At 42.8% G+C, this 26,765-nt stretch overlaps 1 protein-coding gene across 6 annotated transcripts in view; it reads left to right on the plus strand.

The window, feature by feature from the left end:
- The window catches only part of LOC106585838 (serine-rich coiled-coil domain-containing protein 1), a 133,449-nt gene that overhangs the window by 1,488 nt on the left and 105,196 nt on the right, over positions 1–26,765 (plus strand). For all 6 annotated transcript variants that reach the window (XR_006761886.1, XM_014172510.2, XM_014172515.2 and 3 more), the window contains exons 2-5: positions 3,942–5,221; positions 8,483–8,676; positions 21,948–22,038; positions 24,227–24,374. Coding sequence is in view for 5 of the 6 variants with exons in the window: in XM_014172510.2 (XP_014027985.2) it covers positions 3,942–5,221; positions 8,483–8,676; positions 21,948–22,038; positions 24,227–24,374 (1,713 nt within the window). In the remaining variant the exon portion in view is untranslated. The remainder of the gene's footprint in view (positions 1–3,941; positions 5,222–8,482; positions 8,677–21,947; positions 22,039–24,226; positions 24,375–26,765) is intronic.

Raw genomic sequence — 26,765 nt, forward strand, 5'->3', positions numbered from 1 at the left:
CCATTTAGGATGCAGGTCTATGGCATGTTTGTGTTGTTTGCATTTTCAGAACAGCAATTCCAATTTTCAAGACCTCTTTGTCAATATCAATCATGAGAAAACAAAACAACAGGTAGTGGATACTTGGCCATTCACCAGCAATGTCAAGCATAGGTATGACCAGTGTATTAAGTGCTTGATTTATTAACATTGTTTGCCAGTCAGTGAAAAAAAAGCAGGTTAATTGAATTACACGAGGTGTTATGATTGGTATAGGTATAATTTGACAATCCCTGAATTAATCCTATTATTCCCTACTGTTTTAAATGCAGTGTTTTGACCTTTAAATTGTGCAACAAAGCTTATTTGGAGAAAAAGTATAAAAAAAAAAAGAGATATCGTAAATCGGCCATAAATTAGATTTTTTTTTTAGGCCATATTGCCCAGCCCTACCTACAGCTGCAAATATTGCGGCGGTTTATTATAATTCTTACCCTATAATAATGCACTAAATCACAGATTTGGCACATTGCACACATGTTAGACTACACATTATGAAATACACTGAGTGCTCTTTCCATGACTGACTGACAAGGTGAAAGCTATGATCCCTTATTGATGTCACCTGTTAAATCCACTTCAGTCAGTGTAGGCTAGATGAAGGGGAGGAGACATGTTAAAGAAGGATTTTTAAGCATTGAGACAATTGAGACATGGATTGTGAATGTGTTCCAGAGAGTGAATGGGCAAGACAAAATATTTAAGTGCCTTTGAACAGGGTATGGTAGTAGGTGCCAGGCGCACCCGTTTGAGTGTGTCAAGAACTGCAACGCTGCTGGGTTTTTCACACTTAACAGTTTCCCGTGTGTATCAAGAATGGTCAACCACCCAAAGGACATCCAACCAACTTGACACAACTGTGGGAAGCATTAGAAAGGCACATGACACACAGCATCCCTGTGGAACGCTTTCGACACCTTGTAGAGTCCATGCCTTGACAAATTGAGGCTGTTCTGAGGGGAAAGGGTGGGGTGCAACTCAATATTAGGAAGGTGTTCCTAATGTTTTGTACACTGAGGGTATATTGAGACAAATACACACAGTAGCCTACAAGTAGCAAAATAGAACTCAATTGATTGATATTTTAATGCAGCCATTTCATTTGATGAATCTTTTTAAAGCATCTTTAAAGCGCTGGGGACACCAGTAGTGAGAGTACGTGGTGCAGACACAGATCCTGTCCACGTCACATGGTAGGAGCAGTCTGCCAGGTAGGATGCAATCTAAGAGTGGAGGGGCTATTTTAAAGTCAGAGGGGATGCAGCCAGTGGTCAGGGATGAGTTGATGAGGGAAGTGAGGAATGGAAGAATGTCTCCAGAGATGGTCGGGAGGAGGGGATGGGGTTGAGCAGGCAGGTTGTCAGGTGGCCGGACCTCACTAGTCGCAGGATTTCATTTGGAGAGAGAGGGGAGAAAGAGGTCAAGGCTTAGGGTAGTTCTATGTGAGTAGGACCAGTAGACTCAATAGGCTGAGTGAATGAGGAGTAAAGTACAAAGTAATGAGGAGCATCAGTGCCTTCGCAAAGTATTCAGACCCTTTGACTTTTTTCACATTTTGTTGCGTTACAGCCTTATTATAAAATTGATTACATTGTTTATTCCCCTCAATGTACACACAATACCTCATAATGACAAAGCAAAAACAGGTTTTTATTCATTTTTGCTAATATATGACAAATAAAAAAATATCACATTTACATAAGTATTCAGACCCTTTACTCAGTACTTTGTTGAAGCACCTTTGGTAGCGATTACAGCAATGAGCGTTCTTGGGAATGACGCTACAAGCTTGGCACACCTGTATTTGGATAGTTTCTCCCATTCTTCTCTGCAGATCCTCTCAAGCTCTGTCAGGTTGGATGGGGAGCGTTGCTGCACAGCTATTTTCAGGTCTCTCCAGAGATGTTCGATCGGGTTCAAGTCCGGGCTCTTGCTGGGCCACTCAAGGACATTCAGAGACTTGTCCGAAGCCACTCATGCGTTGTCTTGACTGTGTGCTTAGGGTCGTTATCCTGTTGCAAGGTGAACTTTCGCCCCAGTCTGAGGTGCTGAGCACTCTGGAGCAGGTTTTAATCAAGGATTTCTCTCTACTTTGCTCCATTCATCTTTGCCTCGATCCTGACTAGTCTCCCAGTCCCTGCCGGTGAAAAACATCCACACGGCATGATGCTGCCACCACCGTGCTTCACCGTAGGGAAGGTGGTTTCCTCCAGATGTGATACTTGGCATTCAGACCAAGGAGTTCAACCTTGGTTTCATCAAACCAGAGAATCTTGTTTCTCATGGTCAGAGAGTCTTTAGGTGCCTTTTGGCAAACTCCAAGCGGGCTGTTATGTGCCTTTTTACTGAGGAGTGGCTTCCAAATGGCCAATCTACCATAAAGGCCTGATTTGGTGGAGTGCTGCAGAGATGGTTGTCCTTATGGAAATTTCTCCCATCTCCATAGAGGAACTCTAGAGGTCTGTCAGAGTGACCATTGGGTGCTTGGTCACCCACACTGACCAAGGTCCTTCTCCGATTGCACAGTTTTCCCGGGCGGTCAGCTCTAGTAAGAGTCTTGGTGGTTCCAAACTTCTTCCATTTAAGAATGATGGAGGCCACTGTGTTCTTGGGGACCTTCAATGCTGCAGAAATGGTTTGGTACCCTTCCCCAGATCTCTGCCTCGACACAATCCTGTCTCTGAGCTCTACGGACAATTCCTTCGACCTCATGGCTTGGTTTTTGCTCTGACATGCACTGTCAACTGTGGGACCTTGTATAGACAGGTGTGTGCCTTTCCAAATCATGTCCAATCAATTGAATTTACCACAGGTAGACTCCAATCAAGTTGTAGAAACATCTCAAGGATGATGAATGGAAACAGGATGCACCTGAGCTCAATTTCGAGTCTCATAGCAAAGGGTCTGAATACTTATGTAAATAAGGTATGTTTTTATTTTTAATACATTTGCAAAAAAAGTTTTCGCTTTGTCATTATGGAGTATTGTGTGTAGATTGCTGAGGATCTTTTTTGATTTAAGCAATTTTAGAATAAGGCTGTAACGTAACAAAAATGCAGAAAAAGTGAAGGGGTCAGAATACTTTCCGAATGCACTGTAGACTAACTCTTTGACAACTGCTTTTGAATCGGCATCTGCAACTTTGATGTCATAATGCTTTGCAATGATGAGCAGATTCGCCTTCGTACATTTATCTAGCATCTCCCATGTAGTGTTTTCCACAAATGCTTCCAACTTAAAAGTCCATGTTGACTAGCTAGGTCTTTTTAATTTCTCAAAATTTGCATTAAGAGTTAACAGTGCTCGTGGATCCTTTTACATGGAAATGCCACACTAGTGTAACTGTGTGAAAACAGACCAGAGTACAGTATCTCTGGTTTAGGCTATTATCTTTGAGGTAGCTTTAGTTACAGAAGGAAGTTTGCTGGAATGTAAAACTTTGATAATACCCTCCTAGGACATTTCTAACCTGGATATGCAACACATTCTATTTGAACAGGCCTAGATTAGGCTATTAAAGGGAGTTATTATTTATGGATTAAGTAGCCTATAGGGTAATTGATTTATGTTGTGTGAACCATGTCTATGATTTAGGCTATTGTCTTCACAAAACTGCCTACTGGTCGAACTGGATTTTTCTCTGTCCTATTGATTGAAAGATATGTTAAAGTGAATGGTAGCATTCCTTACTTGAAGGCCCATGGGTAAAACAACTTATTACCGCATAGGCTTAGTCCAGCCTATAGCCTAACCTATAACCGAGCTTATTCCAATTCATTTATAGGCTACTTAAAATTATAGGTTCACAGAAATGTTTTTTTTTTGATGGGACCTTTTTTTAAATCAACCTGAAGCCCTTTTACTGTCTCACTCTCTGACTGTGATGGGATGTCTGTTTTCAGAGTGACTGACTGCTGCTTAACCTTGATGGGCGAATCAGGGTCGTGCCGCTCCACGCTCGTCTCCAGGCTGCCCATCTTCAGGAGGAGCGTGAGTAAGAGGCAGGACTCATTGCCCTCCTCCCCGTCCTCAGGCGGCGTGGGCAATGGCGTCCACACCTCGTCCCCCTCCAGCACCAACTCTAGCAACAGCAGCACGGGCAAGCGTCGCAGCCTGTTCCGCACGCCCTCCATCCGCTTCAGCAGCAAGAGGAACAGCGAACCACCACGCATACAGACCCCTCCGCTAGATCCAGCCCAGGACTCCAATGGCAGCCAGGCCAACACTCAGCTGGGCTTTCACGATGGTGCTGGGCCTCCACGGGCCAAGACGCGGCACTCATTTGGCTTCGGGGGCCACCGGCAGAAGAAGATCACCCGCTCGCAGACGGAGGACTTTGAAAAGGTGTCTTCCACGGCCAATAGGAATGTGTTCATCAAATGCATCAGCTCAGGTACCAATGAGGGAGACGACTCTGGGTTTCTGGATGACTACAGTGGCGGCAGCAGCAAACGCTCGTCCAGGCAGAAGAAACAGCTGCTGCCCAAGTCATTCTCTGCCCACCACCGCTTCTCCAAGAACTCTGAGCAGTGCAAGCCCCCGGAGGTGAGCATAGAGCCCCCAACGTCCGGGGGTACCCTGGGCTCGTGGCCAGGCGAGCTGCTGGGGGAGAGCTCCCTGCAGTCGCCCATGCTGTCTGAGGACCGTACCACGGCCCTCACACCCTCTGAGTTTAATGTCCCCATCACAGAGGACACTGTGTCCGAGGTGGATGCGCTACCCGCACCCAGCCCAGCCGACCCGCCAGACAACAACTTCAGCCATGTCATCTCTACACCCCAAGTGTTCTTCACGCCTGCCCAAGCTGCCACAGATAAGCCCCTCCTGCCAGACACCAGCACAGCCAACACCACGGAGTGTGAGACTGCAATTCCTGTCACAGGGCCAGCAACACCTGCAACAGCACCAATGCCACCGCAACAACAACAACAATCACAGGAAGATAAGGAAGAGGGGGTAGAGGAGAAGGAGGATGTGCCGGTGGTGGAGGAAGAGGTGAGACCAGAGCAGACAGAGACTAGTGAGAGCGAGGCAGGCCCAGTGCGTAGTAAAGGCTACCATTCCAATCCAGAGCAGTCTGAGAGGAGGTCCAGGATCTCCGTACTCATCCAGGAACCAGGGAAGGGAGCGTGCTGCGGTAGACATGAACCCAGGTCATGCCACCTGAGGAAACCCCACACAGGTAAGAACTAAAGACGTTTATGTATCCACATGTGCACTACGGATCTACTTCTATGCGATTGTCATTGATAATGCAGAGAGGAGGGGCATTGCTCTATATAAATCCTTGACCAAGTATATTTGGCCAAAATGTTTGCACATTTGCGTTTCAATCACCAACATTTTCTATTCAAACTTCACACTGATTAGACATGTAGAAGGCAGACGAATAGACCTAGTCTGAAATGAAGGCTATGCTTTATGTTCTCTTTGGTGGATGATGCAGAAATCAGGAAGTACCAGAGTCAGATTTACATGGCTGATTGGGCAGCACTATTTTAGTTCCATGTACAGTGGGAACTATTTCCTCATAAAGGTATTAACCAATGGACAGCGGTTTCCTTAGACAATGTAGGCTCTAGTCATCGAGATCGCAATGTTGTATCGGTCCCTTTATGGCATCTGTGAGCACACAGAAGTTGTAAATTCTGTTTGACTACTACAACTTCTATGAGTTGGTAAACAAACTGAAAGGGTGCACACTGCCACCTGGATGGTATTGTCTGAACAGGTATGAAGCCAAGGTTGCCTATTTACTGCCACCTGGAGGGTATTGTCTGAACAGGCACAGTGTAGTCGCAGTGATGCTGAAACTTTGGTGTTTTACCCGATAAATTACTGGGAGCTTACATATAGAGTGTGCGACTCTCTTTATTTTTAATGAACAGGTATAAAGCCAAGGTTGGGGATTTACTGCCAGCTGCAGTTATGGAATGTTTGCAAAACAGTCCTGTTCCTGGAGAGCTACCCTCCTGTTGGTTTTTGCTCCAACCCCGATTCAGCTTATCAACCAGCTAATCATTAGAATCAGGTTTGCTAGATTAGGGTTGGAGTGAAAACCTAGAGGACTGTAGCTCTGTAGAAGCAGGTTTGAAGAGCCCTGCTCTAGTCACACGTGGATAACAGCTACTGGGAGAATCTCTAGACTTTGGCTATGTTTTTCTGAAACAGCCCACTAAACTCCAGTTCCCCTGCCAAACTTGAACAGTGCTTTGAATATGATTATGTCTGAATAGTTTTCCTTGAGACAACTGTGTGTTAACAGCATTAGTTAGCCTACTGGTTGTGGGCGGTGTTAGGCAATCCATAATGATAACACATCACTTTTGTTGTTCATTTTTTATGTAAATCCTATTTCTTGGGCTACTTTGCAATGTTTCCAGCTAAGCTGCACGCAGCTCCCCGGGACTGCTGTGCAGAAGAAATATCACCTTGCTCAGAGACGCACAAGATTGAACTTCACTCAACGCTCTAGAGTTTTCCCCTTTAGTTAACACTATCAATGTTCTAGAGTTTTCCCCTTTAGTTAACACTATCAATGTTCTAGAGTTTTCCCCTTTAGTTAACACTATCAATGTTCTAGAGTTTTCCCCTTTAGTTAACACTATCAATGTTCTAGAGTTTTCCCCTTAAGTTAACACTATCAATGTTCTAGAATTTTCCCCTTAAGTTAACACTGTCAACGTTTCCCTTTACTGTGGGAATTGTGATCGAATCAACACAATATTAGACTTTTTCAGTGCAACTTACCGAAATAAAACAAACAATATTTTCTTGTAGGCAGAGTTCATTGAAGTATGATTTATATTCCACTGACAGGCACGAATCAGGCCCATACTCTACACAGACCGGTGCGCCATAACCAGAGTTAAGGGAGCCCTATATGCAAATAGACCATTTCCATATATGGATCTGTGCCGTTCACTTTGAACTGAACTGTGTTTACAGCATGAGTGGTCGTGAGTAGATGCGCTTGTTTTGAGATCAAAGCAAGAGCTACATGTAGCCACGTGTGTACATTTGTTCATATTCTTTGCCAGTCAGTGAGTTATAAGCCCAGTTATAGCTAATTTCTAGTCAGCAATGGGGGAGTGGTTGCTTCCTACAAGAACGCAAAACGTGCATTTCAAGCCCACTTTGAAAAGAAAGTCAGGTAAAGAGCTCTTTTCTGTCTTAAAAAGGGCAGTGTTGTATTTTGAGACAGGCTTGAATAAGCTAAGTAGCCAATAGACCCCTTTCTGCATTTGCAAACATTACCGCACGAGGGCGATGCACCCAAGTTGGTGGCAGAACATGGGGGAGTTCTTATAGAACGGCAGCAAAAAAAAAAATCCTCTATTTACATGTTGCGTATGAGTGCATTTCATACTACTTTTGGATTATAATTGGATTTTAAGGCTTGTATGAATGTCCTGCTTAATACCTCAAGGAGGTGATGAAGTCCAGGTGTACGTAATGAAGGTTGCCAGGTGGGCGTAAGGATGGGTTGCCAGGACCGGTGGTTAGTAGACTGGCCAAGTTGAGCGCCGGAGAGTGGGAGTGGACGTGACACTACACCCTATGTCAATGAGCGTTAGCATTCTATCTAACAACTGCTGCAACCAAAATAGTTATTTTGCAAAGATCACAACCAAATATAATCTTAGCGACTATTCAAGCAAAAGTCAAAACATAATTGTAAGCGTATGAGAACTCAAAACAGTTATTTTATCCAGGCTGTATCACATCCGGCCGTGATTGGGAGTCCCATAGGGCGGCGCACAATTGGCCCAGTGTCGTGCGGGTTTGGCCGGGGTAGGCCGTCATTGTAAATAACTTTTTTTAAAGTGTATTTATTATTATTTTCTCCCCAATTCCGTGGTATTCAATTGGTAGTTACAGTCTTGTCCCGTCGCTGCAACTCCTTACGGACTCGGGAGAGGTGAATGTCGAGAGCCGTGCGTCCTCCGAAACACGACCCAGCTAAGCTGCACTGCTTCTTGACACAATGCTCGCTTAACCTGGAAGCCAGCCGCACCAATGTGTCAGAGGAAACACTGTGCACCTGGCGAACGTGTCAGCGCCACAGGAGTCGCTAGAGCACGATGGGACAAAGGATATCCCTGCCGGCTAAACCCTCCCCTAACATGGACGACGCTGGGCCAATTGTGTGCAAATAGCAATTCCATCACTACGTTAGTGTAAAGATTACCTAAAATCATCTGGCTCCTTGAAATCAGTGAAGCTGTTGTTGCAAAACACTGGATCGCTTCCAGGCTAGCAATAGCCAATCGATTGTTTTCTTGTTTTTAAGTTTTTCCCCAACGTGTAGGATAGTCTTTGTTTTTGTGTTTGTCTGTCGAATAGGACAGTCTGTTCACTTGTCTGCTTGCCTCTGTTTTGCCTAGCTCTCGGTCTCCACATCAGTCTCTTCTGTTGTTTGTCTTGTGCTCTTCCTCTCCAGTGTCCATGTGCAGCAGCGGCGCCAGTCCCTACCACGAAGTGATTCGCATGGAGCGCCGTCTCCGCTCCTCCTCGGAAGGGGCTGGGGTGCCGCGGCGGTTCCACCTCAACCTCAAAGAGCCCCACAGCGCCGCCGAGGGTAACATCCTGCTCAGAAAGAGGAACAACTCATCCTCCTCCAAGCTGGGCAGCCTGGTAGGTGTTTACATCGCAACAGTACAGTTACAGTCCAGTACATTAGGGTTACAGTTAGGGTTGCAAAACTACCGGTAATATTCCAAAGTAAGCAGAATCTTTTATGGCAATCTATGGTAACTTTGGTCATTTATACTTCTATAACATAAGATAATGTTAAAATCAAATTGTATTAGTCACATGAGCCGAATACAACAGGAGACCTTACAGTGAAATGCTTACTTATGAGCCCCTAACCAACAATGAGGTTTTAAAAAATATATATATTATTAATAATAAGAAATAAAAGTAACAAGTAATTAAAGAGCAGCAGTAAAATAACAATAGCGAGACTATATACAGGGGGGTACCGGTACAGAGTATATTTTTATCTTCCTCTGACACTGCCTGGTATAGAGGTCCTGGATGGCAGGAAGTTTGGCCCCAGTGATGTACTGGGCCGGACACACTACCCTCTGTAGTGCCTTGCGGTCAGAGGCCGAGCAGTTGCCATACCAGGCAGTGATGCAACCAGTCAGGATGCTCTCGATGGTGCAGCTGTAGAACCTTTTGAGGATCTGAGGACCCATGCAAAATCTTTTCAGTCTCCTGAGGGGGAATAGGTTTTGTCGTGCCCTCTTCACGACTGTCTTGGTGTGCTTGGGCCATGTTAGTGTGTTGGTGATGTGGACACCAAGGAACTTGAAGCTCTCGACCTACTCCACTACAGCCCCGTCGATGAGAATGGGGGCATGCTCGGTCCTCTTTTTCCTGTGGTCCACAATCATCTCCTTTGTCTTGATCACGTTGAGGGAGAGGTTGTTGTCCTGGCACCACACGGCCAGGTCTCTGACCTCCTCCCTATAGGCTGTCTTGTCGTTGTCGGTGATCAGGCCTATCACTGTTGTGTCATCGGCAAACTTAGTGATGGTGTTGGAGTCGTGCCTGGCCGTGCAGTCATGAGTGAACAGGGAGTACAGGAGGGGACTGAGCATGCACCCCTGAGAGTCCACTGTGCTGAGGATCAGCGTGGCGGATGTGTTGTTACCTACCCTTACCACATGGGGGCAGCCCGTCAGGAAGTCCAGGATCCAGTTGCAGAGGGAGGTGTTTAGTCCCAGGGTCCTTAGCTTATTGATGCGCTTTGAGGGCACTATGGTGTTGAACACGGAGCTGTAGTCAATGAATAGCATTCTCACATAGGTGTTCCTTTTGTAAAAATGGGAAAGGGCAGTGTGGAGTGCAGTAGAGATTGCATCATCTGTAGTTCTGTTAGGGCGGTATGCAAATTGGAGTGGGTCTAGGGTTTCTGGGATAATGGTGTTGATGTGAGCCATGACCAGCCTGCCAAAGGACTTCATGGCTACAGACGTGAGTGCTACGGGTCAGTAGTCATTTAGGCAGGTTACCTTAGTGTTCTTGGGCACAGGGACTGTGGTGGTCTGCTTAAAACATGTTGGTCTTACAGACTTGGACAGGGAGAGGTTGAAAATGTCAGTGAAGACACTTGCCAGTTGGTCCACGCATGCTCGCAGTACACGTCCTGGTAATCCGTCTGGCCCTGCGGTCTTGTGAATGTTGACCTGTTTAAAGGTCTTACTCACATCGGCTGCGGAGAGCGTGATCACATAGTCTTCCGGAAAAGCTGGTGCTCTCATGCATTTTTCAGTGTTATTTGCCTCGAAGCAAGCATAGAAGTAGTTTAGCTCGTCTGGTAGGCTTGTGTCACTGGGCAGTTCTCGGCTGTGCTTCCCTTTGTAGTCTGTAATGGTTTGCGAGCCCTGCCACAACCGACGAGTGTCAGAGCCGGTGTAGTACGATTCGATCTTAGTCCTGTATTGACGCTTTGCCTGTTTGATGGTTCGTCGGAGGGCATAGCGGAATTTCTTATAAGCTTCCTGGTTAGAGTCCCGCTCCTTGAAAGCGGCAACTCTAGCCTTCAGCTCAGTGCAGATGTTGCCTGTAATCCATGGCTTCTGGTTGGGGTATGTACGTACGGTCACTGTGCGGACGACGTCATCGATGCACTTATTGCTGAAGCCAATGACTGATGTGGTGTCCTCAATGACATTGGAGGAATCCCGGAACATATTCCAGTATGTGCTAGCAAAACAGTCCTGTAGCTTAGCATCTGCTTCATCTGACCACTTATTTATTGATCAAGTCACTGGTGCTTCCTGCTTTAATTTTTGCTTGTAAGCAGGAATCAGGAGGATAGAATTGTGGTCAGATTTGCCAAATGGAGGGTGAGGGAGAGCTTTGTATGCATCTCTGTGTGTGGAGTAAAGGTGGTCCAGAATTTCTTTCCCTCTGGTAGCACATTTAACATGCTGATGGAAATTTGGTAAGACGGATTTAAGTTTCCCTGCATTAACGTCCCCGGCTACTAGGGGCGCCGCCTCTGGGTGAGCGTTTTCCTGTTTGCTTATGGCGGAATACAGCTCATTCAGTGCAGTCTTAGTGCCAGCATCGGTCTGTGGTGGTATGTAGACAGCTACGAAAAATAGATACTCTACCTCAGGCGAGCAATAGCACGAGACTTCCTTAGATATCCTACACCAGCTGTTATTTGCAAAAATACATAGTCCGCTGCCCCTTGTCTTACCAGACTCCGCTGTTCTGTCCTGCCGATACAGCGTATAACCAGCCAGCTGTATGTTGGTAATGTTGTCGTTCAGACACGACTCCGTGAAGCGTAAGATATTACAGTTTTGAATGTCCCGTTGGTAGTTTAATCTTCCGTGTAGGTCATCGATTTTATTCCCTAAGATTGCACGTTTGCTAGCAGAATGGAAGGAAGTTACGTTTTGTTTGATCGCCTACGAATTCTCAGAAGGCAGTCCGCCCTCTGGCACCTTTTTCTCTGCCTTATCTTCACGCAAATGACAGGGATCTGGGCCTGTTCCTAGGAAAGCAGTATATCATTCACGTCGAGCTCGTTGGACTCGTTAAAGGAAAAAAAGGATTCTGCCAGTTAGTAATCGCAGTACTGATGTCCAGAAGTTATTTTCGGTCATAAGAGACGGTAGAAACAATATTATGTACAAAATAATTTTAAAAATATGTTCCAAGCAATGCAAAAAAACTATAAAAAACCCCACAATTGGTTAGGAATACGTAAAACATCAGCCTTGTTCTCCGGCGCCATCTTGTTTGACAGCTTTGTCATTAATTTGTCATAAAAAAAAAATATATTATTGTATTTGATTATTTTATATATTTTACATGTTATGTGGCCACACAGGGGGTCAGAGATAATTAGACACCTGTGATAATCTGAAGTACCAAAAAAGGTCACTAAATGTAATTTTATAAAATTACATTTGAAAATAAAAAAATAAAAAATTGAAAGTTTCTAAAATGTTGATAGTTTACTGGTAAAACGTTACCAGTAATATCCCCTCTTTGTAAATCTAGTCACAATAAAATATAGAATAGGATATCCTGGTAGGTGCTTCCACTACACTACTGTACAGTAGGGCTACAGGACAGTGGTTGGTGCTAGCAACGTCAGGGTCGTGGCTTTGATTCCTGCTAGGGCCAGCCGAATGAAAATGTATGCACTGATGTAAGTCGCTCTGGATAATAGCGTCTGCTAAATGGCATATATATACAGTACCAGTCAAAAAATTGGACACCTACTCATTCAAGGGTTTTTCTTATTTTTTTTACTGTTTTCTACATTGTAGAATAATAGTGAAGACATCAAACTATGAACTAACACATATGGAATCATGTAGTAACCAAAAAAGTGTTAATCAAAATATATTTTATGTTTTAGATTCTTCAAAGTAGCCACCCGTTGCCTTGATGACAGCTTTGCACACTCTTGGCATTCTCTCAACCAGCTTCACCTGGAATGCTTTTCCAACAGTTTTCAAGAAGTTCCCACATATGCTGAGCACTTGTTGGATGCTTTTCCCTCACTCTGCGGTCCAACTCATCCCAAACCATCTCAATTGGGTTGCGGTCGGGGTGATTGTGGAGGCCAGGTCAACTGATGCAGCACTCCGTCACTCTCCTTCTTGGTCAAATAGCCCCTACACAGCCTGAAGGTGTGTTGGGTCATTGTCCTGTTGAAAAACAAATGATAGTCCCACTAAGCGCAAACCAGATGGGATGGCGTCTCGCTGCAGAATGCTGTGGTAGCCATGCTTGTTAAGTGTGCCTTGAATTCTAAATGAATCACAGACCGTGTCACCAGCAAAGCACCATCACACCTCCTCCTCCATGCTTCACGGTGGGAACCACACATGCGGCGATCATCCGTTCACCTACTCTGTGTCTCACAAAAACACGGTGGTTGGAACCAAAAATCTAAAATTTGGACTCATCAGACCAAAGGACAGATTTCCACCGGTCTAATGTCCATTGCTCGTGTTTCTTGTTCCAAGCAAGTCTCTTCTTCTTATTGGTGTACTTTATTAGTGGTTTCTTTGCAGCAATTCGACCATGAAGGCCTGATTCTCCTCTGAACAGTTGATGTTGAGATGTGTCTGTTACTTGAACTCTGTGAAGCATTTATTAGGGCTGCAATCTGAGTTGCAGTTAACTCTAATGACCTTATCCTCAGCAGCAGAGGTAACTCTGGGTCTTCCTTTCCTTTGGCGGTCCTCATAAGAGCCAGTTTCATTATAGTGCTTGATGGTTTTTGCGACTGCACTTGAAGAAACTTTCAAAGTAGTGGTGCACCGATATTACATTTTTGGCCGATACTGATATCCGAACACCAGTCTCAATGTCAACAGTGAAGAGGCGACTCCGGGATGCTGGCCATTTTGAGCCTGTAATCGAACCCACAAATGCTGATGCTCCAGATACTCAACTCGTCTAAAGAAGGTTTGTTTTATTGCTTCTTTAACTTCTTCAGGATTGGTGTCCCCTGCGGGACGGTTGAGCTAACATAGGCTAATGCGATTAGCATGAGGTTGTAAGTAACAAGAACATTTCCCAGGACATGGACATATCTGATATTGGCAGAAAGCTTAAATTCTTGTTAATCTAACTGCACTGTCCAATTTACAATAGCTATTACAGTGAAAGAATACCATTTCTATTGTTTGTGAGTGCACAGTTTTGAACATGAAAAGTTATTAGTCAGTACAACAGTTTTCAGCTGTGCTAACATATTTGCAAAAGGGTTTTCTAATGATCAATTAGCCATTTAAAATGATACATTTGGATTAGCTAACACAACGTGCCATTGGAACACAGGAGTGATGGTTACTGATAATGGGCCTCAGTACGCCTATGTAGATATTCCATGCCGTTTACAGCTACAATAGTCATTTACAACATTTAACAATACATTTACATTACATTTTCATTTTAGTCATTTAGCAGACGCTCTTATCCAGAGCGACTTACAGTAGTGAATGCATACATTTCATACATTTTTTTTCTGTGCTGGCCCCCCGTGGGAATCGAACCCACAACCCTGGTGTTGCAAACACCATGCTCTACCAACTGAGCTACAGGGAAGGCTATGTCTACACTGTATTTCTGATCAATTTGATGTTATTTTAATGGACAAAAAATGTGCTTTTCTTTCAAAAACAAGGACATTTCTAAGTGACCCCAAACTTTTGAACGGTAGTGTATGTGTATTGAACACTATTCCCGAGGAAAAACAATACTGCGTGGATGTTTTGGAGTCTGATAACTCTGAAGAGGACGTTGGAAAAAATATCTTGGGTATTGAGTAGACTGATACCCCATTTCGTTGATCCCCAATCCTTAGATAAAGCTGTACAGTGCAATATGAGTGTCAATGCACACAATAGGCTGACTGGGGAGGTGATTTCACACAGTCACAGTGCCGCGATAAGAGCTACAACGCTAATATTTGCCTGAACTCTTCAGTTGTGTTCTGTGGGTGTCACTGAGTAGACTGATACCCCATTTCATTGCTTCACATTCCAACCTTGTTTAACATTATCTAGTCTAAATATGGCATGATTCCACCAATTGTAACCTTCTTCATCACTTTCAAAGAGGTACTTTTATTATGAAGGCAAACCGCAAATTCCACTATTGTGCCTAATCCTTATTGTGGCTAACTTCACAACACATAACCCGGTCAGGTTGAGCCTCACTAGCCAGATGAAGCTAGCTGGCTGCTTATAATGTTAGCTTTGGGCAACAGGGTTAAGTGGCTGGCTAGCTGTTTATTTTCATGAACTGAAGTTAAATTTCAATATGCGAAGTGTCTACCTAGCTAATACTTACAAGGATTCCTAAATCATTGCTAAGAATAATGAAAATGACTGCAGTTTCTACTGGTCGTTGTTTTCAGGCTGGTTGTATTGGTGCTAGCTAGGTACCAAGCTAAAGCTAGCTAGCTACCCAACCCAGAAGTTGCGGTCGAACAAGTAATGCTTTATTAGCAACGCGGTATTGTAAACACATCGTTCGTGGCCGGTATTTGCTTGTTTGCAGACTTTTTTGTACAGCTTTGACAGTGCTGCTGATAGTAGTGGTGGCGCTTGGCTTACACGTGCAAATTCAGAACACTCAACATTCTATAATAGAACTGTGTTATTTGACGTGTCAAATTGAAAAGCTTATTTAACACGTCAAATAGTGTTATTGACGTGTCTCTTTTTTGACATGCAAAGTCCCAAATGGCGTTCCATAGTATGTCGTGAAGCTAATAGCAGTGACGTTATCACTGTGTAACTCCGGTAGGGCAACATCTGAAAAATAGCGCACTTGTGGACCGGTGCTCGACCAGTCGCGAAAGCCAACATCACCCACGACAGAGAACGGTTGATTGTCAAGGGCAATGAATTCTATTATCTTGGCATTAATGGATTTCGCCTTTGAGTTGTCTCGCTGACATTGTCTTACTCTTTCAAATGACTGCTCGACTTGTTGACGGCTCGATCCACACAGCAGACATTGTGGGCTAGGTTAGGAATGCTGCGTTGCACGTGTAGCACAACATTTTATGTGGCGTCATTACGTCATGTACCTACGTTATATAGGTATGCACGTCAGCGTTGACATCGGTTTTGCACATCGGCGTTAAACTAGACATTGGGCCGATACCGATGTTGGCCTTTTTAGCTAATATCAGCCGATTCCGATATGTTCACCGATATATCGTGCATCCCTAGTTCAAAGTTCTTGAAATTTTCCAGATTGACTGACCTTCATGTCTTAAAGTAATGATTGACTGTCGTTTCTCTTTGCTTATTTGAGCTGTTCTTGCCATAATATGGACTCTTTTACCAAATAGGGCTATCTTCTAGAGGTCGACCGATTATGATTTTTCAACGCCTATACCGATTATTGTAGGACCAAAAAAAAAAAGCCGATACCGATTAATCGGCCAATTAAAAAAAAAATATATATACTAATAAAATAAAAACTGTATTTTATTTATTTGTAATAATGACGATTACAACAATACTGAATGAACACTTATTTTAACTTAATACATCAATAAAATCAATTTAGCCTCAAATAAATAATGAAACATGTTCAATTTGGTTTAAATAATGCAAAAACAAAGTGATGGAGAAGAAAGTAAAAGTGCAATATGTGCCATGTAAAAAAGCTAACGTTTAAGTGCCTTGCTCAGAACATGGGAACATATGAAAGCTGGTGCTTCCTTTTAACATGAGTCTTCAATATTCCCAGGTAACAAGTTCTAGGTTGTAGTTATTATAGGAATTATAGGACTATTTCTCTCTATACGATTTGTATTTCATATACCTTTGACTATTGGATGTTCTTATAGGCACTTTAGTATTGCCAGTGTAACAGTATAGCTTCTGTCCCTCTCCTCGCTCCTACCTGGGCTCGAACCAGGAACACATCGACAACAGCCACCCTCGAAGCATCGTTACCCATGTAGAGCAAGGGGAACAACTACTCCAAGTCTCAGAGCGAGTGACGTTTGAAACGCTATTAGCGCGCACCCGCTAACTAGCTAGCCATTTCACATCGGTTACACCAGCCTCATCTTGGGAGTTGACAGGCTTGAAGTCATAAACAGCGCAATGCATTGTGAAGAGCTGCTGGCAAAACGCACGAAAGTGCTGTTTGAATGAATGCTTATGAGCCTGCTGGTGCCTACCACTGCTCAGTCAGACTGCTCTATCAAATCATAGACTTAATTATAATATAATAAACACGCAGAAATACGAGCCTTAGGTCATTGATATGGTCGAATCTGGAAACTATCATCTCGAAAACAAAACGTTTTTTTCTTTCAGTGAAATACGGAACCGGTCCGTATTTTATCTAACGGGTGGCATCCCTAAGTCTAAATATTCCTGTTACATTGCACAACCTTCAATGGTATGTCATAATTACGTAAAATTCTGGCAAATTAGTTCGCAATGAGCCAGGCAATGTACGCAAGAGCAGTGACACAATTTCATGTTAGCAGGCAATATTAACTAAATATGCAGGTTTAAAAATATATACTTGTGTATTGAATTTAAAGAAAGGCATTGATGTTTATGGTTAGGTACATTGATGCAACGACAGTGCTTTTTTCGCAAATGCGCTTGTTAAATCATCACCCGTTTGTCGAAGTAGGCTGTGATTCGATGAGAAATTAACAGGCACCGCATTGATTATATGCAACGCAGGACACATTAGATAAACTAGTAATAACTACACATGGTTGATGATAACTAGTGATTATGTTAAGGTTGATAGTTTTTTATGAGATAAGTTTAATGCTAGCTAGCAACTTACCTTGGCTTCTTGCTGCCCTCGCGTAACAGGTAGTCAGCCTGCCATGCAGGCTGCTCATGTAGTGCAATGTAAGGCAGGTGGTTAGAGCGTTGGACTAGTAACCAGAAGGTTGCAAAAACGAATCCCAGAATCCCCCCTGAACAAGGCAGTTAACCCCCGTTCCTAGGCCGTCGTTGAAAATAAGAATGTGTTCTTAATCTGACTTGCCTAGTTAAATAAAGGTGTAAAAATAAAGAAAAAGAAAAAGAAAAAAATCGCCTAATCGGTTGCCAAAAATACCGATTACAGATTGTTATGAAAACTTGAAATCGGCCCGAATTAATCGGCCATTCTGATTAATCGGTCGACCTCTACTATCTTCTGTATACCACCCCTACCTTGCCACAACACAACTGATTCCACAAATTAACTTTTAAAAAGGTACACCTGTTCATTGAAATGCATTCCAGGTGACTACCCCATGAAGCTGTTTGAGAGAATGCCAAGACTGTGCAAAGCTGTCCTCAATGCAGAGTGGCTACTTTGAAGAATCTCAAATATAAAATGTATTTTCATTTGTTTAACACTTTTTTTTGGGTTACTATATGATTCCATATGTGTTATTTCATAGTTTGGATGTCATCGCTAAAATAGTAAAATTAAGAAAAATCCTTGAATGAGCAGGTGTGTCCAAACTTTTGAATGGTACTGTATATATACACGGTATATACATTATACTATATTACAGTACATGAAAGGACAGCACAGCAGGGGAGCTTGGTATGTGTTTACAGCACAGGACAGCAGGACAGGACAGCAGGGGAGATGGGAGCGGTGCTAGCACCGTTAGTGTTACGGACTAAATAGCTTAGTCAATGGCCACATCCTCTTCTGGATTACACTCTCACATGGGGATAACAGCACTTCCCTGAATCAAACAGACTAATCCTATAACTAACTGTTTTTCAGATCAGTACAACAGGCAGCCCCTACCAAGGCGACAGCAATTTGTCACCCAAGGGATTGCTCACGCCTCCTTCCCTGTCTGGCCACTCCAATCCACATCCCTGCATAAACAGTAAACACTTGTGCTTATTTTGTAGTGCATCATACTAAGATGTATTTAGTTTTGGGAGTGGCGCAAACACCCCTCATCTTCCATACTCAGAAGGGAAAGCACATGTGCAAAACTTGCATGTGTGGCTAAATCTGCGGTTGATGAAATGTAAGTGGCGGCAGTCTCTCCAATCTTGGTTTGAAGTTTTCCCCCAAGCGCTCTCATGGGGAATCGGAGAGCGTGGCCGTAGGAGTGTATTACCAATTTATTCTCCTTTTTTTGCCATCCTCTTTTTAAATTTGTGGGAATAACACAAGGCACTCCAGTGTGACGAGCAAAGCTTCACTGAGATGCTGAAGTGTTTTCCATCGTCTGTTGAGTAGGCTCGTGGTCTCATGAGCAGTCAAGGGCAATGCAGAGGCAGGCTAAAGTATGTTAGCTGGACAAGTACAAGGGAACACTGGGGAAATAACCCCCCTCCCCCTTATGTGTCATAATTAGAATACACTCAACAGCCAACAGGATATGGTTGCTCCCTCTTCTACTGTGGGTTCAGGATACACAATCAAGTGCAGAAACTTGTCAATGCCATTGCCACGGAAATAAAATTATGTATAGTAGATGATGAATCCACTTCATAAGACATGCTAAGAGTAGCGTGTGGCTGTTGAAGGAACAAGTAAAAGGACATTATCATACAACATGGAATAGTTAACCAACCTTTATTACAAAATATGTGGGAATTGTAATAGGGTTGGGTGATATTTGGGCAGACCTCTTCTACGATATGCTGCTCCTGATATCACAATATCCAATATAACCGTTTTGTGACGTTAATGACTAGATAATTCAAATGTTTGTTTTTATTTACAATATTATAGTCACGTCCTCATTAAAGGTGCACAATGATCGCGCCGCCATTTCCTGGTTGCAAAAATTTGAATCGTTCGCCTAATTTCAGTGTGACAATGTGACAAAACAAGCAAGGATAGTGTAGATAATCATTGTACCATTTAAACTGCTTTGAAATATATTTCCCATAAACCAAAATATTGTATTTTCAGCTGTTTGAAGTTGGTGTACAAAACCGAAAGTAAAAGACGCAAAAACTAAACTTAAGAACGGCATGCATAGAAATAGCGCACATAGAACAGATGTACCGCTTCTTAGACTTGCTTTAAATGAGAATGACAGATCTATAACTCACATTTCTATATGAATTTGGTATATCATCAATGTCATCAATTTGGTATATCATCAATGTCAAATATCACGATATTCGATTTAATCATATATTGTCCTAACCCTAAATTGTAATCTGCCCTGGCCTGTAGTAGACTGGTAATGAAACATTTGAGTACTTATTTGAGTGAATTGTACCTTTAACACTAATCTCTCTATGAATATCTCCTCCTTAACTCTTGTGAAAGTTTTATATCTGGGTATTCACCAAGAACCAAACTGAAGCAAACGGATTTGTCCAATAAGAAACGCTTGTTTGAATTTTTCCGTTTCAAAATGTTCTGCTATTGTGCAAACTGTTTGGCTACGGTATGCATTCATTAATACACCCCTGGTTTCTGGACCCTCTGCAACTGCAAATCTTTTCTGTATTGATCCTCTTGAATTTATGCCACAGGTACAGAATGAATGTAATATCTACTGACCAAAAGTCTTTCTAGGTGAAAAATAAGAGACCTACTGAAGTTGGCAGTGAAGAAATGGATCCTTGTTTTAACACGCCACCATTTCAAATCAAATACATTTTTATTTCTCACATGCGCCGAATACAACATTACAGTGAAATGGTTACTTACAAGCCCTTAACCCACAATGCAGTTTTAAGAAAAGTCAGTGTTAAAGTATTTACTAAAATAAACTGAAGTAAAAAATACCGGTTAGTCGAGCACATGCACATGTAGGTAGAGGTAAAGGGACTATGCATAGATAATAAACAATGTGTCCATTTAGCGTTAAAGTGACAATCAGCAGTTGAAACAATGACAAAGTTGTATTCTCGCCCCTGTTTTGGTAAAAATGTTGAGGGATGGGGCTGGGTAAATGTAACCACCCTCAAAATCATAGACAGAGCTATGGATGCAAGGACTGACCATCCATGACATCAAAATTATAGTTTTAACCATGTTTTGAGGCTATACAGTATTTGTTTACATTTACTTTGTTTAAAAACAGTGGAGTAAAACAAGCTTATATTTTGTGTTCTGATGAGGTACGATAGTTGGAACTAAGCTTATGAGGGAAATCTAAGTTATATTCTTCAAGAATCAATAGGTACATGTCATTCATTTATAAGTCCAAAAATAAGTGTAGCCACTGCAGATTGCCTCTTTTAAGATACTCACTCAAACATCATAGCGGGGTAAAATGGTCAGAGCTTGCACAGTGAAGCAGTATTAATACACATCTATTGCTGGGGGGGGGGGGGGGGTGACATTAACAGATTAGTTTAGCTCCAAATGATGTATATCTTAGATGCCATTTATACAGAAATGGTTGAGCACCGACAGCCGACTACATGAACATTTTTGCCATTTCACACGCTTGACTTGAGCTTGACATTTAGGGGCAGTTTCCCAGACACATTAAGCCTAGTCCTTGGACTAAAAATCTATTTCAATAGAGATTCTCTGTTGAGCAGGCCTAGTTTTAATCTGTCCCCCTTAAAGTTGATCAATGTGAGTCAGAACCAGTTGGTGACATTGTTATGTTCAAACGGAGTTCATGTAGTCCAGAATGTTATACTGTTCTCTACGCTATTACATCGTAAACATACTTTGTTGTAAATTTGGTACACTGCACTGACATTTTGGCTAGTTTGTAGTCAACATTCATCTTACATGAATCATATGATTCACCAGTGATAACGGCATCACATTTCTTTCTCAATGTTCTCCAAATTATATGAACACGTTTATTTTTTTACCATGCTTTTTACCTTGTCCATCAGAAACCTTTAGTGAAGATGAATTATCTCCAAGACATCTCTAGTGTCATCTGCATTTCTATCTTTTTTCACCTGTAGACCCACCTGGGGAACTGTTTTTCTGGGTGTCACCACAAGATGGTAGCATATCCCTTTGAAACACAAGGAAAAGGGGTCAGCATGAACATGAATCCACAACCACTACTCAGAATATGGATGCCTTTGAACATTTCAATGTTTACTGGGCCAGTGGCTTCCCATTCTCAATGGATTAGATAATTGGTTATTAGATAAAGATATTGGATCTCATAACCTTTGCTTTGGTGAACCCTTATGTTTCTAGCACAGCCATGAATGAACCCTAACAAAACATACAAAATGTCAATGCAAACAGAGTGACCTTGTATGTCTGTTTGTCTCATATCTATAGTGCTAGGTTTTCTCACCTCCTAACCTTACAAGGAAAAACTCTGGGCCCTAGTTATAGCCCATAACTCCTGAGGCTACTCCCAAAGTCAAGTGCCATGCATCAAGCTAGTTGTTCAATTTGTCCAACACTCTGAGTCACATACATGTACGTTTGCTGTATTGTGTCCTCAGGACCTACTGAACAACCTGGGTTCCTCTGAGCTGGATGAGGACGACCTGATGTTGGACCTGGAGCTCTCTGATGACCAACGCCAGCGTCACGGTATAAACACTCCCCATTCATTCATCAGCAAAGCCACCGGCTTCATTCCAAATGGCACCCTATTTCCTACATAGTGCACTACTTTTGACCAGGGCCAGTCGGACTCTGGTCAAAAGTAGTGCACTATATTGGGAATAGTAGTGAGAGCCAGCCTCTCTGCTCCTCTGTCAGCCAGCCACCCATCCAGGGAAACTTTGGCCTTCAAATTTTGAGCATGAACTCTACATGTATATCCAGGGACACACCCAAGTTTAAGCAGGATAAACTTTGTTTGCTCAGATATTTAGGAAGTTTAGAAAAAGCCTACTTTAACTAGACCAAAGACACTTGCTAGGGTTGTGTTGTCACAACACAACTGATTGGCTCAAACACATTAAGAAGGAAAGAAATTCCACAAATTAACTTCGAACAAGGTACACCTGTTAATTGAAATGCATTCCAGGTGACTACCTCATGAAGCTGGTTCAGAGAATGTCAAGAGTGTGCAAAGCTGTCATCAAGGCAAAGGGTGGCTACTTTAAAGAATCTCATATATAAAATATATTTTGATTTGTTTAGCACTTTTTTGGTTACTACATGATTTCATGTGTTATTTCATAGATTTGATGTCTTCACTATTATTATACAATGTAGAAAATAGTAAAAAAAATCAAGAAAAACCCTTGAATGAGTAGGTGTGTCCATACTTTTGACTGGTACTGTATGTGTAGATAGCATATTGAAAACCTAAACATAAAATGTATCACAAACTGTGTCTTCATAATGGTTATTGATTTGCACCCATTAAAACGGTTTTGACATTGGGCTATTAATCAAAATGTCTTGTCAACAGAGAGCAGTGACAGCATCATTTTGAACTTACATTTTAGGAATATAAATTCAACTTACAACATTAATTTCCAATGGTATTTTACTTAATCAGGTTAAAAAAAACTGCTGAATGAGTCCAAAAACGTGCCGTGATTGATTTGTTTTGATGATATATATACCAGAAATCACCAAAACAGGTTTGCCCTGCCTACTTATGCTTTCAGTACAAGATTAATTCTCTGATCCTTTAAGGGAATGTACAAAATGATAGTTCATACTGCAAGAGCGCTGACTGGTTCGAGGACGTCCTCCTTACTGTGTAAGTCTGTGGAAGGGGGTGAGAACCATGAGCCTCCTAGGTTTTGTATTGAAGTCAATGTAACCAGAGGACGGAAAATGGCTGCCCTCCGGCTACACCATGGTGCTACTATAGAGGGTGCTGTTGAGGCTACTGTAGACCTTCATTGCTTATCTAATGGGAGGTCTGAGTCAGTTTCACAAGACTTCCATATCTCTAGGCATGCAACATCTATGTAGACTTCGAGAATTACCTTCAATCTTAATTCTCTTAACGTCCCCACTATGTCTGGAGAGGTTGCATCAGAACACGCTGAAGTACACATAAACACGTAGTGAGGGCAAAGCCTTTAGTCAGAGAGCCTCCCAGGGTGTCATCATTAATACATGCAAAAAAACTATTTTGCATGCTAAGTACTTTTTTTTATATACTAAGTGGTTCACAGACTGGCATGAAATCCCTGCAAAGATTTGATAAATCGCACACTTAAAGCGAAGTGATGAGGTGGTTTACTGAGGAAGAGAAGGAAGTGGGAAGCCTCACCCCAACTCAAATGAAGACGCACACACACACACACACACACACACACACACACACACACACACACACACACACACACATGCCTGAGTACAGACACACGAACACACAGATGCTCCTATTTTATCTCTCTCAGGTGGCTCCTTGGCATTTTTATTAAAAACCAGGCAGTTTCACAGCAATTTATGGGCTGCAGGGCAGAGACACACTCAGTTTTACCTTGAAACTGAGCCTTCCACATCCTTTTTAAAGATCTGGTTATTTCTGGTTGTCAAACCAGTTTTCTTAGTCGTCTCTCTGCATTAATGAGAATTTAACGGAGATGCCATTGTGTATTTTACTCTGAGCAGCATCAAGTGAATAGAATGGAAAGATTGGTTATCAGAAGTGCAGTGTTCAATAATGGCACTTGTTATAGTATATTATCCAGGGTTGGCTACTCTAAATATGTTGTCAACTCTGTAAAACCAAACCTATTGTCTAACGTAATGTTGACTGAATGTAATGTTGACTGAATGCTACTGATTTTCTGTGTGTGTGTAGTATCCCGAGAGGACTCCAGTCAGTCCCTGTCCTCCTGCCTGAGCCTGCTGCACTCCCGCTTTGAGCCCTCTGGAGACGGGATCCCTGGCAGGGAGCCCTCTGGAAACAGGATCCCTGGCAGGGAGCCCAGAGACGCCACCGCCCACAGGTGAGAGAGCCCAGCTCTCACTACATCTATACCACTCACTACAGCTGTCACTACATCTATACCACTCACTACAGCTCTCACTACATCTATACCACTCACTACAGCTCTCACTACATCTATACCACTCACTACAGCTGTCACTACATCTATACCACTCACTACAGCTCTCACTACATCTATACCACTCACTACAGCTGTCACTACATCTATACCACTCACTACAGCTCTCACTACATCTATACCACTCACTACAGCTCTCACTACATCTATACCACTCACTACAGCTCTCACTACATCTATACCACTCACTACAGCTCTCACTACATCTATACCACTCACTACAGCTCTCACTACATCTATACCACTCACTACAGCTCTCACTACATCTATACCACTCACTACAGCTCTCACTACATCTATACCACTCACTACAGCTCTCACTACATCTATACCACCCACTACAGCTCTCACTACATCTATACCACTCACTACAGCTCTCACTACATCTATACCACTCACTACAGCTCTCACTACATCTACACCACTCACTACAGCTCTCACTACATCTATACCACTCACTACAGCTCTCACTACATCTATACCACTCACTACAGCTCTCACTACATCTATACCACTCACTACAGCTGTCACTACATCTATACCACTCACTACAGCTGTCACTACATCTATACCACTCACTACAGCTCTCACTACATCTATACCACTCACTACAGCTGTCACTACATCTATACCACTCACTACAGCTGTCACTACATCTATACCACTCACTACAGCTCTCACTACATCTATACCACTCACTACAGCTCTCACTACATCTATACCACTCACTACAGCTCTCACTACATCTATACCACTCACTACAGCTGTCACTACATCTATACCACTCACTACAGCTCTCACTACATCTATACCACTCACTACAGCTCTCACTACATCTATACCACTCACTACAGCTCTCACTACATCTATACCACTCACTACAGCTCTCACTACATCTATACCACTCACTACAGCTCTCACTACATCTATACCACTCACTACAGCTCTCACTACATCTATACCACCCACTACAGCTCTCACTACATCTATACCACTCACTACAGCTCTCACTACATCTATACCACTCACTACAGATCTCACTACATCTATACCACTCACTACAGCTGTCACTACATCTATACCACTCACTACAGCTCTCACTACATCTATACCACTCACTACAGCTCTCACTACATCTATACCACTCACTACAGCTCTCACTACATCTATACCACTCACTACAGCTCTCACTACATCTATACCACTCACTACAGCTCTCACTACATCTATACCACCCACTACAGCTCTCACTACATCTATACCACTCACTACAGCTCTCACTACATCTATACCACTCACTACAGCTCTCACTACATCTACACCACTCACTACAGCTCTCACTACATCTATACCACTCACTACAGCTCTCACTACATCTATACCACTCACTACAGCTCTCACTACATCTATACCACTCACTACAGCTCTCACTACATCTATACCACTCACTACAGCTCTCACTACATCTATACCACTCACTACAGCTGTCACTACATCTATACCACTCACTACAGCTGTCACTACATCTATACCACTCACTACAGCTCTCACTACATCTATACCACTCACTACAGCTCGCACTACATCTATACCACTCACTACAGCTCTCACTACATCTATACCACTCACTACAGCTGTCACTACATCTATACCACTCACTACAGCTCTCACTACATCTGTACCACTCACTACAGCTCTCACTACATCTATACCACTCACTACAGCTGTCACTACATCTATACCACTCATTACAGCTCTCACTACATCTATACCACTCACTACATCTATACCACTCACTACAGCTGTCACTACATCTATACCACTCACTACAGCTCTCACTACATCTATACCACTCACTACAGCTCGCACTACATCTATACCACTCACTACAGCTCTCACTACATCTATACCACTCACTACAGCTCTCACTACATCTATACCACTCACTACAGCTCTCACTACATCTACACCACTCACTACAGCTCTCACTACATCTACACCACTCACTACAGCTCTCACTACATCTATACCACTCACTACATCTATACCACTCACTACAGCTCTCACTACATCTATACCACTCACTACAGCTCTCACTACATCTATACCACTCACTACAGCTCTCACTACATCTATACCACTCACTACAGCTCTCACTACATCTATACCACTCACTACAGCTCTCACTACATCTACACCACTCACTACAGCTCTCACTACATCTATACCACTCACTACATCTATACCACTCACTACAGCTCTCACTACATC

Source organism: Salmo salar, chromosome ssa24 (genome assembly GCF_905237065.1).
Source record: "Salmo salar chromosome ssa24, Ssal_v3.1, whole genome shotgun sequence".
In the NCBI taxonomy this organism is placed as follows: Eukaryota; Metazoa; Chordata; class Actinopteri; order Salmoniformes; family Salmonidae; genus Salmo; species Salmo salar.